At 40.5% G+C, this 18,333-nt stretch overlaps 1 protein-coding gene across 2 annotated transcripts in view; it reads right to left on the bottom strand.

Annotated features, from left to right (window-relative positions):
- The window catches only part of PRKN (parkin RBR E3 ubiquitin protein ligase), a 1,227,966-nt gene that overhangs the window by 399,632 nt on the left and 810,001 nt on the right, over window positions 1–18,333 (bottom strand). For both annotated transcript variants that reach the window (XM_054023728.1, XM_054023729.1), the window contains one exon: window positions 13,279–13,415. In XM_054023728.1, coding sequence (XP_053879703.1) covers window positions 13,279–13,415 — 137 coding nt within the window. The remainder of the gene's footprint in view (window positions 1–13,278; window positions 13,416–18,333) is intronic.

Below are 18,333 nucleotides of genomic sequence, written 5' to 3'. Positions count from 1 at the left end.
CTAAATTTGCTTGGCAAGTGCTGTTGCTGTGGTCATCGATTATCATTACGAAGCATTTTTCTTTGAATTGGAAATTGAGTAAATCAATTTGTTAGTCCTTCAACCTTCCTCTCTAAGGCCCAAATTCACCAAAGTACCTATGCAGATAGCTACCTATAAGCAGGTGAACAGTCCCATTGACCTCAGTAGAACGCCTTGTGCTTAATTAGGCTCATGCTTCAGTGTCTTACTGAATCAGGGCCTGTGTGTACACTCGTGCTCATTCATGAATAAAATTAACCCTTTTTGCAAAATTGTAATTTTGGCAAATCAATACACATGGTTTGCTATTTTGATATCTCTTTGCTACCACGGGTTCTGATTCTGCAATCCTTACTTAATTCGAGTAGCACTTGCTTGCGTGAGTTGTCATATTGATCTGTTTCCCAAACACAAACATTCTTTGCTAGAGCCTCATCTAGATATTCTGCATGTTGACAGTAACAATCCATCTAGCACACTGACTAAACCGTAATGAATTACACTCAGGTAAATCATCCAGCAGTAACCAGGACAAGAGTCTTCATTTGAAACAGGAATGGGGCAATAGGTCCTAAATAAAAATATATCAGGCTGTGTAGAGATATCAGCTAGCTGCTGCCTGATTCATCACATTAGTTTACACGTTGACACAAGCGATATGATACAATTTTGCAATGGTTCTGATTTTTAAAATCATTTTTATTTAATATAAAAGGCTGTTGATAAAACCACTCTGCAGATTACATCCCCCTGGTGGAACAGCTGTGAAAGCGTAATCATGCTGCCCCACCTACGTGCCTCACTTTTGATCTTCAGAGAATGCTTCTCTGAGAGCGAAGTTTGATCTCCATGCTCATGTAACCTTTTGCCTTTCTTGAGACTGAAAACCAGGATGCAAATTAGTGCCAGCTGAGATGATGAGTTTTGAAAAGTGAATATTTAGCCACTAGAGATAGAAATAAGAGCACCAACTTACTGCACACAGGCCACTCACATCAGATGACAATTTCAGTCACTGTTGTCTTTGGTTCAAATCCAGCCCATGACCTAGAAGTTTTTATTTCATTGCCATTCCTCTGGGTCATTCAGCCACCTTGCCTGCCCCCTCCGCCAACTTCTTTTTTTTTAAACAATGTGTCTGGGAGGATAGAAAACACCTAACCAATGTCACATTTCATGGAGATGGAGTCTGGATCATGGTGCTTGTTAAAATCCCCCACCAGTACCCACCTACCTTGTGCAGTCATTTGGTACATCTGCTAGATCAAAAACAAATCTGATTTACGAGTTTTAATAAGAATTTACATCAATAAATTATAACAGATTGGTGATTATTAGTATTATTTATATGTAATATTTTTGTACCCCTTATAATGCCAGTCTTGCTTCCCAGGGATTAATAGTTTTCATAATTTTGTCTAAGTAGTAATATAGAAAATGTCAAAAAGAAAATTAGATTTTAACTTTCCAGACACAGAAATTTAATTAAAGCCAACTTCTACTTGAAGAACAACTTCCTTAGCAGGTTCTGTGATGTGGCAGTAGCTCTACAGGCTGCCACGTGGGAGACCAAAGCTCAGAAAGTGACTCAGGGAATATTAATCACCAGACTGCAGAGACTAAACACATGATGAATGTGCCACGATTGGTCCCTGCAGCTTATTTATGGGTGGTCAGAAGAGGCAGCTAGTAATGATTTCTCCCTGTAGAGGATGCTGCTGCTTGTACAGCACTTCTCAGAAATGGTACTACACAGCTATAGAGCCTCCTCTCAGATATAAACCAACCCAACAGGAAACCTGTAGTTATCTTGCCATGGAAAGGTCAGACCTCCTTCTTTCACCAGCACGTACAGGAGTATAAATTAGAACTTTCTCCGGGATTTCTCTGTAATAATTGGCATCTGCTATTATCTATTCAATCTTTTCAAGACCAAAGGCTAGATGTTTACCCTTCACTGAACTGAGTCCAAATATGAAACAAGCTACTGCCATGTTTCTGGACTAAATTCTATTTGGGGTTATCTATCTATCTATTCCTCAACCTCCCAGTGCTGCCATAGAAGACATACAAATTGTAAAGTGGGATATCACATGAAACAATTATTCCCCTATTTCATCTTTCCTGTGTCTTTACCTCTCTCATTATTCCTTTCCCTTAACTTTACCCTCTTATCCTTTTTTTCTTTTTAACACCCACCCACTCCAGTGCACTTAAACACTTTCTTTCCTACCTCCTTCCCCCTCTCAGTTCCTCCAGTTTTCCCTTTCAGTCCATGATTCCTTCCTCTCCTATCCATCTATTCCCCACCTTTTTCTCTGTATCTTGTTCATTCTTTCAGGTCTTCTCTCTCATGACTGAATTTTCAGAAAATAATATACGAAGCCAGTTCCTTGCTTCATGATGTTGAGTGCAAGTTGGTGACCAATGAGACGGATACTACTTGGTGATTTCATTGTTAGTTTGGAAGATGTTTTCTCTCTATTGGTTCAAAATTTCATGGATGCCATAGCAACCATGTAACTGTCCCAAGTTGTAGAATCCACATAAAAGGCCAGGTTCACTCTAGATCTGGGATGAAATCTTGACTCCACTGAAGTCAATGGTAAAACTGCCAGAGGCTTCAGTGGAGTCAGAATTTTACTCCTGGTGTTTGGCTTGGAAGTGGAAATATGCAGGAAAGATATTTCCCTGTCATAGACTGAGCATTATCTGCTTTGGTTTGAGGTTGGGCACACCTTTCCCGACAGCACAAAAGATCTGCTTTTAAAGATCCACCAGTAGAACCTGATACAGCCATTGAGTTTCCAGACACGATTTTAAATAATAATATTTTATCTTTCACTATCAGTACAGATAGCCCCTAAATGCCCTGTCTGCCAGATTTGTGCTCATAGGTCACCATCATTTACAGACGAACTGCTCCTGGTGAAGAAGTGATAGGGGAGACAGCAGGAGCTATTGAAGGAAGCCTCATGATCAATCTAAATTATTGCAATACAGATTTTTTTAAGATAACATGCTGTAGCTGTGTAGAAGAGGGAGAAGGGTTTCTTCACTTACCCCCACAGATCTGCAGAGAGAAGAACTGCTCAATGTACTTGACAGCTTTGTGAATATTAGCTGTCTCCAGTACATCATGGAGTCTAGTTTTACTCACTCTGAAATATTTTCATGTTCATTTATGGACAAAATTGCATAGATCTGAACCTAGCCATCTACTGCTGCAGAAACAGTACAATGTCTTGAGGAAACAAATGTGAAGTCTTCTCTGTTTGAGTTTCAGCCAGTGTTGCTCACTACTCTTTGAGCTGAGATGCTGCTTGGGTGGCTTCCAACTCCAGCCTGTGAATTAGACTCGTGTCTTTCTGGGCCAGTGAAGTCCTGTAGAAAAGTACTGGGTTCACTGTTGGGAGTCCATACTGGGAGAACATGGTGTGAAAGCATGATAGAGGTTCTTCCAGCAGCCATTGTGAAACTTCAGCTCTAGAATTAACTTTTGACTATAACAACCTGGCTATCTGCAGGCACCCACTCTCCATATTATAGGGAAGATCATTGCAAAGGTCTGGCTGGAATAATAATTCAATTTCTTGAGCCCTCAGATTTCCTTGACCCCAGCCACCTGGGCTTTGTTCTTGCTCTAGAGTAGAAACTGCTTTGATTGTGTTAGTTGCTGATCTCCTAGCAACAGGCAAAGGCAAAATGTTCATGATGATTCTTGTAGATGCATCAGCAACTTTTGAGTCCACTGCCCATAAGGTTTCAATAACTTGCTTGCAGACTAACTGGTGAATAGAGCTACTCTTGGATGACTCCATTTTTATCTTTCTTGAGATACAAATGGGCATTTGTCCTTTTCCCCAATGACTCTCTCCAACAGGGTACCATAGAGATCTATAATGTCACTTCTCCTGTTCAGTGTTTATATAGTACTTAATGAAAAAGAACTCCTTATGTTGGGACATTGGTCAGAGATAAATTGCAAGCAAAAACTGCAAAAAAATATGAGAGGAACTTCTTTTAAAGATGGAGACGGGGGAAGGAAAGAAGCAGTATGATTTAGTGAACAGAACATTGGACTGAGCCTCATGAAATCATGAGCCCTGGGTTCTACTTGCATCTGTCGTCAACCAGCTGAATGCTTGGGCAAATCACTTCTCTTTTCTGTACCCATTTCCCCTCCCACACTTTGACTGTCTTGCCTTCTTCTACTGTAATTTCTTTGGAGCAGGGTCTGTCTCTTATTGAATATATGCATAGCACCTAGCACGATGGGGCATGGAGGGTTTACTGTAATAAAATAATAATACCACCTTTGACATGCACAAGAAGGGAGAAAGAAGAAAGTCACTAACCTTATAGTAACTGGAGGTTCTTCAAGATGTATGGTTCCTATCTGTGGGCATGCACGTGCTCCATATGCCCAGAGTTGGAGAATTCTTGAAAGCAGTGTCCATTGGTCCACACCTGTGCCCTTGCTCTCCTCATGCCTCCAACCAAGGAGATTAAGGGCAGAGCAGACCAACCACCTCTCCAGTATCTCCTCTACTATGAATCCAAAAATGATCCAAAGCACAGGGGAAAGACGGTGGGTAGTGGAATACAGATAGGGATCCCAACTCAAAGAACCTCCAGTTACTGTAAGTAACTGTAACTTTCTCTTCCCATGCTGGTGCCTATGTAGATGACTGGCAAGCAGTACTCAAGAAGGAAGAGGGTGTGAGGATGCAGGCGGCAGAACTGTTTGAAGGACTGATGTCCCAAAGGATGCGTCAGTGGATGAGTCCTGTACTAGAGCACGAATGTGTGAATAGTATTCCCTTTGCAAATGTGAAGTAGAGGTGCTTCTTGAAGCGATGCTATTGATGTCGCTTGTGCATTTGTAGAATGGAGGGGAAGCAGATGTGAAAGCTGATAAAGTAAGATACAGCCTTAGATCCATTTAAAAATCCCCTGAAAGAATATAGCTTGACCTTGGACTCTTTCCACTACAGCAAGAAACGGCCTGGGAGATTTTCTGACTGGCTTTGTCCTTTGTAGGTAAAAGGCTAAGGGTCATCTCACACTGAGGGAATGAGGTCTCCTCGGGTTTTCAGATTCATATAGTTTTGGAAAAAACATAGGTAAGTGAACTGACTGATTCAGGTGTAACTTCAGATAACTTTGGGAGTGAACTTAGGGTGTAAACACAATAAAACTGTCTCCATTGAATATGGCAGGTCAAAGGGTTGCCTGGTGAGCACCAAAAAAAACCCCTCTCGATGAGTAGGCTTCCTTACTGGTGGAAAGGAGAGCTCTCTCCAGCTGGCAAAGGGAAACCTGGGAAATCTACATGGGAAACCTTACAGTGACACAGCTGTAAGGCCTGTAGTGTAGACATTCTAACTAGTGGAATCTTTTTGATTGTTAGTAAGGATGCTTTGCATGGATTCAGAGCATGAACATCCTAAAGTTGGCAGCCATCCAAAAACCACACCCTGAAATGGAATGGTTGGGATACTTGATTCTGCCCTTCCCCCAGGTCAGGAGATTGTAAAAGGGATGAATATTGATTGGGGACCAAAAAAAATGCATAGGAGACACGGGAACAAAAATTGTCTGGGTCAGATGGGGGCCATGAGGATGACTCATGCCCCGTCCTGGTGAATTTTCCATAAGACTTGAGTTAGGAGTTACAAAGGAGGGAAGGCATAGTTCAGATGATCTGACCACAGAAGGAGTAGAGCGTCATCTTGACAATAATGCTCTAAAGCACCTCTTGAGCAGTTGCACTACTTGTTCATTTGAGAGGCACATTGGTCCCTTATGTGGGTTCCCCAGAGAGCAAAAATACTGTTTACTGTGGAGTCATGTAGCTTCCACTTGTGGACAATAACAGTGCCTGCTGAGGGAACCTACCAGCACATTTTGATTCCCTGGAAGGTAAACTGCCAACAGGGAGATTTGATTGCTGATGCAACAATTCCATAAATGGACTGCTTCTGTACACAGAGAACTAGATCTCGCTCCTCTCTGCTTGTTGATGTAAAAGACAGTCATAATCTTGTCCAACATTATGAGGACATGGTGACCTTGGATGAATGGGAGAAATGCTTTGCAACCTTCTTAGACTCCCTGCAACTCCAGAATGTTGATGTACATCCTGGCTTCACGGGATATCCGAGTACCCTACACTGTGTGGCTGTCCATATGGGCTCCCCAGCCTAAAAGGAGGCATCTGTAAAGATTGTTCTGTCTAGTGAGGAGGAAAGGAAGGGAATGCCCCTGTATACTTGATGAGAATTTGTCCATCTTAGTAGAGATGATGTTACTGTGCTGGGAACTGTTACTATGGCGTTCGTGGACTGTTTGGTGATTGTACTGTTTGAAGCCATGCCTGCAGGCAATGAAGATGGAGCCTGGCAAATGGCATGACAGAAGCGCATGAAGCTGTGTGTCCCAAGAGAGGAAGACAAATTCTGATTGATGTTGAAGGTTGTTCATGACCTGATATATGAGGTTGTTCATCACTTGGAACTTGTCCAAGGACAGACAAGCTCTTGCTGTGATTGAATTTAGGGACAGTCTGATACAGTCTAAAATCTGTATTGGAGTGAGGACAGAGACTTTTGAGTTAATGCTGACCTCTAGGGAAGGGAGGAGCTGAAGCACTGACAAAGTTGACTCGTACGCTTCTTGATGTGTCTTGGCAACAAGAAGCCAGTTGTTGAGACAGGGGAAGAAGATGAAGCCATGATACCTAATATAGGCTGCTCTTACTGAAAAGACCTTGGTAAAGACTCTAGGTGTGGTAGGGCCAAATGGGAGCACTCTGTATTAAAAATGGTTGGGGCTATGAACCTGAGTAAAAGTCAGTGAGTGAGGTCAATGTCCACATGAAAATATGCATCCTTCATACCAAGAGCTATAAACCACATGTCCTTTTCCAGGGATGGGATTATAAATCCCAGTGTCACCATGTTATTGTTCCTTGCTGCAGGAGGGATTCTACTTCTGTTTGAGAATCTCCCCATGAGAATGGACCTCAAAAAGGGGCAGAGATGGGCCTTCGGAGGGGACAGGCAGGTAAATTTGATTGCATAACTGGAATGTGTGGGAATCAGCAGATGGTGACATCATTGGTTTGCAGCTCTTTAACTCCCACCCAATACATCTTTTAGCCAGGAATTGGGGGTTGGAATGATGATGTTGCCATAGTAGGTACAGGGAAATGGCACATCTGAACTCTTTGCCTCTTATGGGGTGGCTCATACGATTGCTGGTGGTAAAATTGTTGAGCCATTGAGCAAGGTTTGTATGATTGCCTGTGGAATTTTCTCTTCAGGGCAGAGTATATATTTCCGAGGAATGGAGAGTGGCCCTGGAATCCTTTACAGTATGTAAGGACTCATCAGTCTTTTGGCTGAAAAGATTTTTTCCTTCAAAGAGCAGGTCCCTCATGGTGTTCTGGACCTGGGAAACCCCAAAGTGGGAAGCTATGATTCACGGCACATCACAAGGGCAGTTGCTATTGATCTTGAAGATGCATCTGCTGCATCTACTGTTAACTGATGAGCAGTCCTGACAATCAGGACTGTTGCAGAAGCTTGTTTCTTCTTTACATCATAGCTCCATCAAACTTCTACCACTTCCTATACCCATCCTTGAGAATGCTCTGTTCATAGACCACTGAACTTGAATTTAAAATCTCTCTCTCACATCCTCTAGATTGCAGAGGAATTTGTCTATATTATGCTTCATGAGTAATCAAATATAAAATCCTGCCTTTTTCCTTCCTTTTACTTGTAACTATATTTACTCTACACATTTCAGCCTTTTTAAATATACTGACAAATATTCTTATTCCCTCTTTTTGTAACTATTGTACTCATGGATAGTACATAGCTTTATCACTACATCAGTATTTTCCATAGTGCAAAAACATCCAGTCATTTCACAAATGGAATCTGATGGGGATAAAATGGTTTAATTTTAAAATGTGTGCTTCTTTAATCATTCACCAGCAGCATTCTTTCAATGGAAGATGGCTCTTTAAAACAATTTATTATACTTTAAAGCCTTTTCCTTTCTGTTGGCAGTTCCATATACACACTGGCAGTAATTGCACTTATTTATATGTGGTAGCAGCAGGATTATGCCCGGATTCAATAGAGTTTTACAGTGATCATCGGAATAGCATCTTTTATCCAGACCTCTTTAAAATACATCACACATATGATAACATTTTTGCAGTGTGCTTACAGCAATGTAAAACCTTGGATTTCCCTGGCCCCCTCATCTTTTCCTTTGTCAAAGACCTGTTTTCTCATACATATTACCCTATGGACTATAACCCCTGATTGCTATCATTCTGTTTTTTAAATGGAGTTGTGATGGTAAGAACAGTGCCTGTTTAAAGTGGCTAATATACTGTGTGTATACATTTTCTGTATGAGGTAATGCGAGAGATTCCAGTGCCCTGCACAGTAACTAAATAACCATAAATCATTTTTCATGCATATGCAAAATTGTCCCTCTAAGCACCGTATTAATTATTTCAAAGATACTTAGAGGTCGCCACTCATAGACATTTCTATGCATGAAGCCTCATTAATACAAGACACCATACAGAGAGATGGGATACATTTTTTGTTGCCATTAAACAAGGGCAGAGAGAGTATAATTTGTAATTTTTTATTTTATTTTAATGACCAGTATAATACAACCACCTTTTATCTGCAAATTCTTTGTCTCCGCTGATACAAGGGCTGCTACATTATTCTGAGCAGCTAACCCTATCAACATACTGGAGTTCTAGTAAAGAGAGCAGTAGTCTTGGATGTTGCCTATTTTCAACTGGCATGGTGCTGAATGATGCTAGATAGTCGCTAGGCATTACAGAATTAATTTCATTCTTCTAAAAATCACAATGATACATTTAGTACAAGAACTGAGTGACGCTATGTCATTTTCAAAGTGATATAGCATAGATCATAAGCTGACATAACTTGCCTTCTAACACTATACTGTCTTCTGGTTAAGTCAGTCATGCAACAGAAATCTGATAAACAGCGGTATGACCAGGCAAAATACACGTGTAATAATAATCCACCTTTCAGAGTACAACAGCAAGTGATTAAACTTATCTGAGAAGTGTTGTTCATCGAAAATCCATGCCATAGATCTTTGCCTACTCAAATTATTATGCGAATATGGTAACACTGATCTTGTCAGTCACAGTGATCCTTTGCTGTAATTGCTGCTGCTTATTTTTATTTTATTGTGTGGGGTATTTTGACCTCTAGGTTGATTCAATAAAATATATTAAAAATCTGTTATATCTGTATATTCCCTCGATAAAAATCAGAACAGCGAGTCAAATGTTAATGGAAACTTCAGGCAATATTCATTATGTTATCTATATTTTTCAAAAACACTGCAAAGAGAACTAATTTGCACATGCAAACAACCTAAATAAGCTTAATTACAAGACTAAGCCCAACTTTACAGTTCTAGGAATGCATTAGACAAATGAAGTGAATTTTAAGTAATTCCATTTTTATTTGAAAGTGGACAACTGAAATAATACTTGGAGAAGAGCAAAGCTGTGACATTAATGTTTCCCATATACAGTACCATAAATACATCTAGAGCGTGAATTTGTTACTTTTTAAATGTGTGTGCAATGACACAGTATAAGGATTTGAACTTTATAAAGAAGTATTTGCTGGTGTGCACTTAATAGTTGTTTACTTTATCACAATATTGGTCTCATTACACTAAAAGTGGGTTAGTTCCATATTCCTGTTAGAGATCAGCCCAAACCACACCTCAGATCTCAACACTCCAAACTTTGATGAATTTCAGATCTAGCTTTTTGTGTTGGGTTAATTCCTGGTAGTGAGAAATTGTGGTGGACAAATATTGTCACAGTAAGATAAATAATAATCTATTCGTGTGCACAATGGCACCTGTTTTACTTGAGAGGAAATAATTTCTAGGTCTTCTTAGGTGCAAGCTAGAAAAAGTTGAGTCAAACATATCTATATTTTCCTAAGGATTAAATAGGAAATTTATACAATAATGTATTGTTTAATAAGCACTGCCGTGATGTTTGGAAATCAGCATCAAAGGTTATTGTCCTGTATTTTTCTACTTGAATTTACAGTTGGTGAAAGGCACTGGACTGACAGCTCTGGTGGCTGAAGTCTGCATTGCTGAAAGAAGCAGAGCAGCTAACAGCAACTCATGTTTTCCAACATTGCCCCACAGTTTCGGCACTCTGTTCTGATGGTCTATCTAGAAGAGGAAGGAGGTAATCAGTCACCAAGGGCCAGATTTTAAAAGGTATTTAAGCTCCCAAAAATGGGAGCTAGGTGCCTAAGTGCATCTGAAAATCACACTATCTTTAGGTACTTAAATACCTTTTAAAATTTGCCCCCAAAGGCCAATGCATGGACACTCTGATGAGACTGCTGATAACTGTCAGCTTAATATCAGTTTTGATGACATGTCAACATCATCTATCCACCAGAAACTGAACTGAGATCACTGACTTATTTCACATAGGACAAAAATCAGTGACCTTTCAATCACTACCAACCTGGGGCTCAGATTGGGTTTATGATTTGGAGATGAAAAGGCTCTAAATTCCATTCGTACAGGCTGACTAGGGAGTTTTCCTGGGCAAGTAGGACAAATACCACCAGCTTCAACAGAATCCCAAGTTTCATTTAAAAAAACCATATATTCCTAGACCTTTTTGCAGGGTTCTCAACTCCCATGATTGTATCATGAGTCCCAAGATATTTGCTGTTATTCTTGAATCATCATGCAATTATATGAGAATCTCAGTTTCCAGAGTTGTTTGTTTGTTTGTTTTTAAAGTAAGTAGGAATAGGACAATATACCTTTAAATAGTTTATGAGCACTCTAGTGGTGCTCACTATGTTTTATGTAATAGAAGCCACCAGAGCCAGCCAGGGAAGCAGTGTATATGTAACTAGGCCTTCCATGTTTGTACATGTTTATTAAACACAGGTATTTAGGGTCCAGTTGTGCCTATGTGGTTGCTTTCTATTATTTTTGTTGGGTCAAGAGCAAAAGATGCAGCACTAGCCTTCATGGTTACAAAAAAAAGCTTGAAAATGTGACCTCGGTACATCCTTTAGTCTCAAAAACCAACGAGGGAAGAAAAAAAAGAAGAATGCATTATTATTATTATTATTTTAATCTCATGATTTTTGGATTCTGACTCATGATTTTTGAGCCCTTAAGGTTGGTAATACTGTTGGGAAGAGTATCTTTATAACAGTAAAAAGAGTGTAACCAATAATGTCGTTGAGGACCGGTGAGAGCCCAGCAGCAACTGTTATACTATCATGCCTGTAGGGGAGCTATATGCATGCTGCCTCAGTTGGGCAGCAGAGCTGTCACTGCTCCCACTGAATCTTTCAGGCTCCCACTACTTTAGACAAAGCCTGTTCCCGCCCTCACCCCTCAGCCAGGTGAGGCAAGGCCCTGAGCACTTGTACTCTGCCTCTGTGCATCTTCCTCCATGCCTTCCCTCAGATCTCTCCTACCACTCAGCTCTAGCAGTACCCACCCCACGCCTAGAAAAGGGAGCAGACGATACCTAGCCCCTTATCTCCAGGTAGGGGACAAAAATCACAGAAGATTTACTGGTGTCCTCTCAAAGCAAGGGAACAAATAGAGAAGAACCCCTGAACTGAGAAAGTGGTACTGCAAGATGCGTTGGAAGTGCCTAGCACATTGTGGGTATAACAGCAATCAAATACATACAATGATGCAGCTAGGAGCAGAGGTGTAGAGCCATCAGGTGATAACATCAGGGCTGAATCTGGGGAAGTGCTACAGGAGTAAGAAGTATGATTGAGGGAGAGGGCTGAGCTGGCTGCTACAGTTTTGAAGAGCTGCTACTAAGTTCATTGATTAATTTGGGGAGCAAATGGAAGAACTGGGAAGGGAACTGATGTACTGAGAGAGGAAGTGGAAAAAGGAATTGATTAATTTGTATGTGGGCAGGGAACTGATTAATTTGTGATGGAAGGAGGCAGGGGGACAGAGTAGCATTGAATAGCCAGACATCATCATGGGAAAAAACAAGGAAGGAACACCAGGAGGAGAACAAATCATCTTAACCAAACTGCACTAGATCTGTTATTTATTTGGGGGTGAAGAAATGGAAGCCTTTTATGCAATATAATACCATTGCACAAAGCAATAGCAGATGAGGTTACCATGTATAAAACGAGACTTGGCTAAAAAACATAAGCAGCATATGCACTGTCATGAAATGTGAACTTGTGGCCATTGCTAAGATGCTGTTGAAATAATTAAAATCAGCTGCAAATATAGACAATCTGAATTGTTTTTAATACTTGTAGATTTAGTATCTTTCAGGCGCGCCCTGATGTAGCATGTGTCACTCTCATAAGAAATGTCTGCAATTATTCTTCCATCTGTTGATATGAAACTGATTAGCTATTCGCTCTAACAGCCAATGCAAATCCATTTTACTTGCAGCTTGTAAAGTGAAGGGAAGGTATTTTATAAAATAAATTCTAGTGAAGACCTACACAGCAACTTTGTAAGAGCCTTACTCTCTATGTGACAATGTGAAAGATTAAACTTTTTGTCTCTGATCTGTCAAAACAGATCTTTGTGATTCAACATAAATCTTCTTATTCTACATAAGCCAAACTTCACTTCCTAGTCAGGTACAGTAGATAACATAACACATTCCTTGGGTCATCTGTATTTCATTCTACATCGTGGCAATTAGTAGAGATAACTTCATCAACCAGAAAGCTATTTGAAATTCTGATTACAGTACTTTTCTTATTAGCACTTGAAGATAGGTCAACAAAGTTAACAACTTATTTGATTCAAAAGAAGTGATGTAGAGGTCATCAAGGATTTTTTTTTTATTTTTATTTTTTGGCTGCAGCTTATTGTGATCATCCTTCAGCTTTAGGAGGATGACGTACTAATGTGAAAAATGCATGCATTTGCTCATAAAAGAAATGCCCTTTAGAATCAAGTTAATACTCCAGAGCCAGTTCACCTGCAAAGCAAGAAGGGCCATTTCAATAACAAAAATATTTTCCATCAGATGAAACAACTACTAATACACATTATAATTCCATAGACATATTTTTAAATAACACGCACAAAACCCCACAACTTGATTTGAAATCAATAGTATTTTTCTGCAGGTTAGGGCAAGAATAGTTTAAAAAAACAAAAACTTACCAACACATGGGAGAGAGTAGCCAAGCACAGGGTCATGGATGAATTTGCGATCATTCAGCATAGTCACACAGTATAAATGGAAGCAGTCCAGGCAAATGACATGGCGATGCAAGCACTGGAACACCAGCACAGGACTTCTGTTAAAAATACCCAAAACAAGGCAATGCTACGTTATTGTATCCAGTATTGTCTAGACCGACTATCCCAAAATATTTCAATTAAAAATTCAGTTACAGAATTATTAATATCTGGTTATATAGGATCATATGCCAGCATGGCATTTTGAAGAGATTTAAAGAAGATAAAAATGAGTCAGAGGCAAGAGAGATGAGATAGACTTTCACTGGAAATTTGAAGGAAGGTGAAGAATCAAATAGGCAAAGAAAAATAAAGATGGGTGCTCAAATGGGCAGACACTCCAGAAGACTCTCTCTGGAAACAGGGTAAGATCGTGTATAGGAGAGCCAAGAGGCTAGTGTAGAGAAGTGAAGGGAGAGGAGATGGGATTATACAGGGTTGATCTGAGAGGTAGGCTAAAGAAAGTATCTGAAAAAGTTCATAGCCTGCCCTCACACCCCGAAAAGGAGGGCTGGTCTTGTAGTAGCATTACTGGCCACCGCCACGTGACAGCAAGGGCACTGCACTAGTAACAATGACTAGAAGAATTCTGCATGCAGAGTTCAGAGGCAGGCAGAATACTTATGGAGGTGCAGAAGGAGAGCACTCAGGACAATTTAGAAGCAACAGCTTCTCCCAGTGGTGGGGCCAGCCTCAGAAACTGCACAAGCAGCAAACATAGCTGCTGCACCAGCAGGACAGGGAACACTGTGGTGCAATCAGAACCACTCTCAGTGCCCCTCCCGGACTCAAACATTGGAGTGTGGATCAGCACTCCAGGAGTTAACTTCTTGAATATGCTTTTGAAAAATTACAATATAATTTTGTTTTATTGCCCAGACACTTCTGGGATGGGCACCCCAAAATGTATATAACAGCCGAAACAATAAATGATATATTATGACTTTCATACAGGCTATAGCCAGAATATCTTACAATTAACATTTTCTACAGCATGATATAAATTAAAGAAAACCACTATCCATATACATATATATAACCACAGAAATCACTAGCAATAATCTTCTGAATGGCAGGAACGAAGTTCTGAGACTACTAGCATAAATTAACTAAAGACGCCTTTTGGTGGATCTACCTTCATTGTCAATTCTGAAGTAACAACTGTGACAGATATTGCAACCCTATGCATTGACTTTGGAGACAACTGTATTACAATTATAAATGATTTATGTATGACTGTATTCCATTCCATGGGAGCAACTCTACGAATGAAACAACAGGAGTGGGTGATTATCAGGCAAGTCACTGAGACTAAACAACTCCAGAGAAGTTCTCCTGCATGTGGAAGTTTGCATATACTGGTGAGGATGGGTTTTCCAGAGACTAGGAAACAAATAAAGGGTTTGATATAAAAGGATGAGCTTGAACTCACTCATGGCCTTCTTTCTGATCCAGCAAATGGACAGGACCTTCTTGTCCATTGGGGCCTCAAACATTAGGGAAGGGTTGGAAAGACATTGGCCTACTAGGGCCACTGAAGGCTAACAGGTGACCTCTGGTAAGATTTTAACATGTTTTTTCTTGGGTTCTTCTGCAATGCTAGTCCCATAATAAAAATGTGCTTGCTTAGAAAGAGCAGTAACGGCTGTTACTGTTCTTAGCCCTTGGAAAACACTGTTCTTAGCCCTTGGAAAGAAAGCAACACAGGCACTGGAGGTTGGCAGACAGTCTTGCTGGGAATATCACAGTGTAAGGGAGGGAGCTGTGCAGCCTTAACCCCTCCCCAATGCCCTCAGTCAGAAGGAAGTAGGACAAGGGTCCCTGCCCAGAGACAGGTAATGGCTGGAGATCTGAGACCTGACTAGGCACTTCTGGGGTCGACCACAGAGGGGGGGAATACAGGTGCAGTTACCTTGAAACTGTGTTAGCAACGATGTCCTTTGATAAAGTTATTCCCTACATATGGGTTGTGTACTACCTCTTGCCTGTCTTTGGCCCCATAGCATTATTGCCCACCACAAGCATTACAAAATCAAGAATAAGGCCCTCCAAATCATGAGATTACCATGCAAATCATGAAAAAATTGTTCTTTTTATTTGCCTTCTGGGTTTGTTTGTTTGGGGGGGGTTGGAGGGGGGCTGGTGGTTTGCTGTATTTTTTAAAGCTTTTTTGGTGTACTTGGGACACATTTTCAAGCTTTCCTCTTCAACTATAAAGAAACTTACTTTTAAAAAAAATAAAAGGTAAGATTTTCACTTATTCCCCTGTCCCCAGGAGCTGGGGCTTAAAAAGAAACCCCATCAAATATTGTGACACTTGTGATAAAAATTGCAAGAGTTGGCAACACCTCCATAGCATCTATAATATCTGCCACAAGATAGTCCGAAAGCCCCCCGTCTAACATTGAAATAATAAATTGCCACTCAAAGTGGGTATACAACTTCAAAATGTAATCAATAATAATTTCAGATGCTGTATATAAACATTTAATCTTTTTTGAAAATAAGCTTCAGAGTCACATACACTGTAGAATTCATGGTAGTGTATTGGTAGCTTTAAAAATATAAGCTCTGTGTTTTAAAGGATTTCATTCAGTAAAGCAGCTTAAAAACTGAATTAAATAAAACCTCTCCTATACTAATCCTTATTAGTTGCCCACTTGCTGTTCTGAATATAATAAATAATAATTATACAAAGACAGCTGCCAGCCAGAATGAGGAGCTGATCTGTGCTCCTCTAATTCTGCCTAGTCCCAAGATAAATAGGGAGAGCTAGAGGAGCACCTATCAGGTCCTTATTCAGTCACAGGGATACCTTTACCTCCCTGCCAAATTTGCATATCTCAGAGACTCTCTCTCCTGGGAAGGAGGATGAGGCAAGATTCCCACCCCTGGAACCTTCCCATCTGGGCCATTGGGGATCTTTCCCTTTTAGGGTGTTTGTTGTTGGTGGCCAATACTGTAGTATCTGAGTGTTTTCCAAGTTAGGTGGAAGATCTCTGGACCTGCAGCTCACTTTCTCTGGCTTCAAAGGGAAGACGGATGGTATGTGTGAGAGATCTACATGGGGAATCCAGCAAATTTAGAGAGAAGCATCTAAAAATCAGACCACAAATGTAAACAGTGGAAAAGGTATCCTGTATATGATCTCAAAAGGCAATACAACACTTGTGCAATTCTTACTTTTTCTACAAAACGTGAACAAAATTGCAACTAACGGAACTATTATTAAGCAATATTATTAAGTATTATGTAAGTGAACTAGTCAGTTACTTGTGTAAATTACCTATGGTGCCATAAATCTCATTCCCTTCTATAACGCTGTTCATAACCGACTTTAAATCAAACAGTTCTCCAGAAAGAAAACACACACACAAACATATGTACACCTACATTTAAATTTGAGTTTATAAAAACATTTTTCTTGTGAAAATGTGATTTTTTTCACGGAATCAGAAATACAGCAAACTTTTAAAACTACATACATATAACTCTGGGTTCTGATGACATCACAAATCACTAAAACATCATTTTCATGGATACTATTAAGTCAATTGAGATATATACTTGCAGTCTAAAATACCTATGTCATAATGCCTAAATAAACACAATAAATATATATACTGACTGGTGCCAGTTTCAGCTGGCATTCGCACTTCCATTAGAACCAAGAATTCACAGAGTCTGTATCAGAACTGAGTGCTTCTTGGGAGTGAGCAGTGGTTAAAAACAGAATTGGAAGTCTTGCTCCTTAGATCAATTACAAATAAACATGTTGTTGAGATGACATGCCTAGATTCTGGGGTAAGTGGTGAATATACTGAATGCTCCTTTAGAATAACCCCTAGAACTGCATTTGTGACTGATTAAATGAGGCTTCACCCTGAGGTAGAACGCTGACTTAGCTTAAGAAGCAGGAGAAAGTAGAACATATTGTAATGAGGCTTCTTGGCCTTAAACCTATTTCCTAAATTATTGATACCTCCTAACTTTATCCTCTAGATCTGTAGAAGGGGGAAAAGGAACTCTGTTAGGGTATTAATGAAAATAAATCCTTTATTATCCCGTTTTCAAATGTTTCGTTGTCCACACCCAAATTGGAGATTTCACCAGAAACATACGTAGTTCACTTAGTTTTTGTTCATTTATTCCCCCCCAAAAAATTCCTTTGACATATAAAACCCAAAGTGAGTTCAGCGGGATGTGTGAAATACAAGTGTTTTCTAATATCAATAATGTAAATCTGAAATAATGTGTTTCTTAGAAGGTATTCAGTAGTCGGGCTGAGTTACAAATTCATGAAAACAACCTACACAAAAGATATTCCTAAAAACCTGAAATAACAGGCCTGTCACAGGGGGTGCTCTCTTCCCACTCTAGTGCCTCCTAGTGGCTCATCCGGAGATTAACTCCCACATGCTCTAATGCCCCTTCCTGAGGTTGCTCAGCCCATCATCTTGCTCACTCACTCCATGGCTTCTCTCATACTCCCATAGCTGTGTGCTTTCCTTTTCATGGCTTAACCCTCTGGCCAAGTCACATGTAAATTCCACCCCATTCCACACTATTATCTCCCTTCAGACTGTCTCTAACAGTCCCCAAATAGGCTGCCCCTTGTAGGGGAACCCGGGCCCAACTTCTACCCTGGGTTCCAATCCAGGACCCTCAACCCAGCACCTCAGATCTTCACTCGCACAGTCCTTACTGCTCTTTCCCTTGACTGCTTCCTATAGTACCTATTACAGATGCCGCCTCCTCCCACCCCTTTCTATCAGGTATAGGGTTGCCAGGTGTCTGGTTTTCAACTGGAATGCCCAGTCAAAAAGGGACCCTGGCGGCTCCAGTCAGCACTGCTGACTGGGTCATCACAAGTCCAGTTGGCGGTGCAGCGGGGTTAAGGCAGGCTCCCTGCCTGCCATGGCTCCACATGGCTCCTGGAAGCAGCAGCATGTCCCCCCTCGAGCTCCTATACATATG

This window comes from Malaclemys terrapin, chromosome 3 (genome assembly GCF_027887155.1).
Source record: "Malaclemys terrapin pileata isolate rMalTer1 chromosome 3, rMalTer1.hap1, whole genome shotgun sequence".
Taxonomy (NCBI): domain Eukaryota; kingdom Metazoa; phylum Chordata; order Testudines; family Emydidae; genus Malaclemys; species Malaclemys terrapin.
Note: the sequence above shows the minus strand (reverse complement) of the source record. Positions and strands in the feature narration are given on the sequence as shown.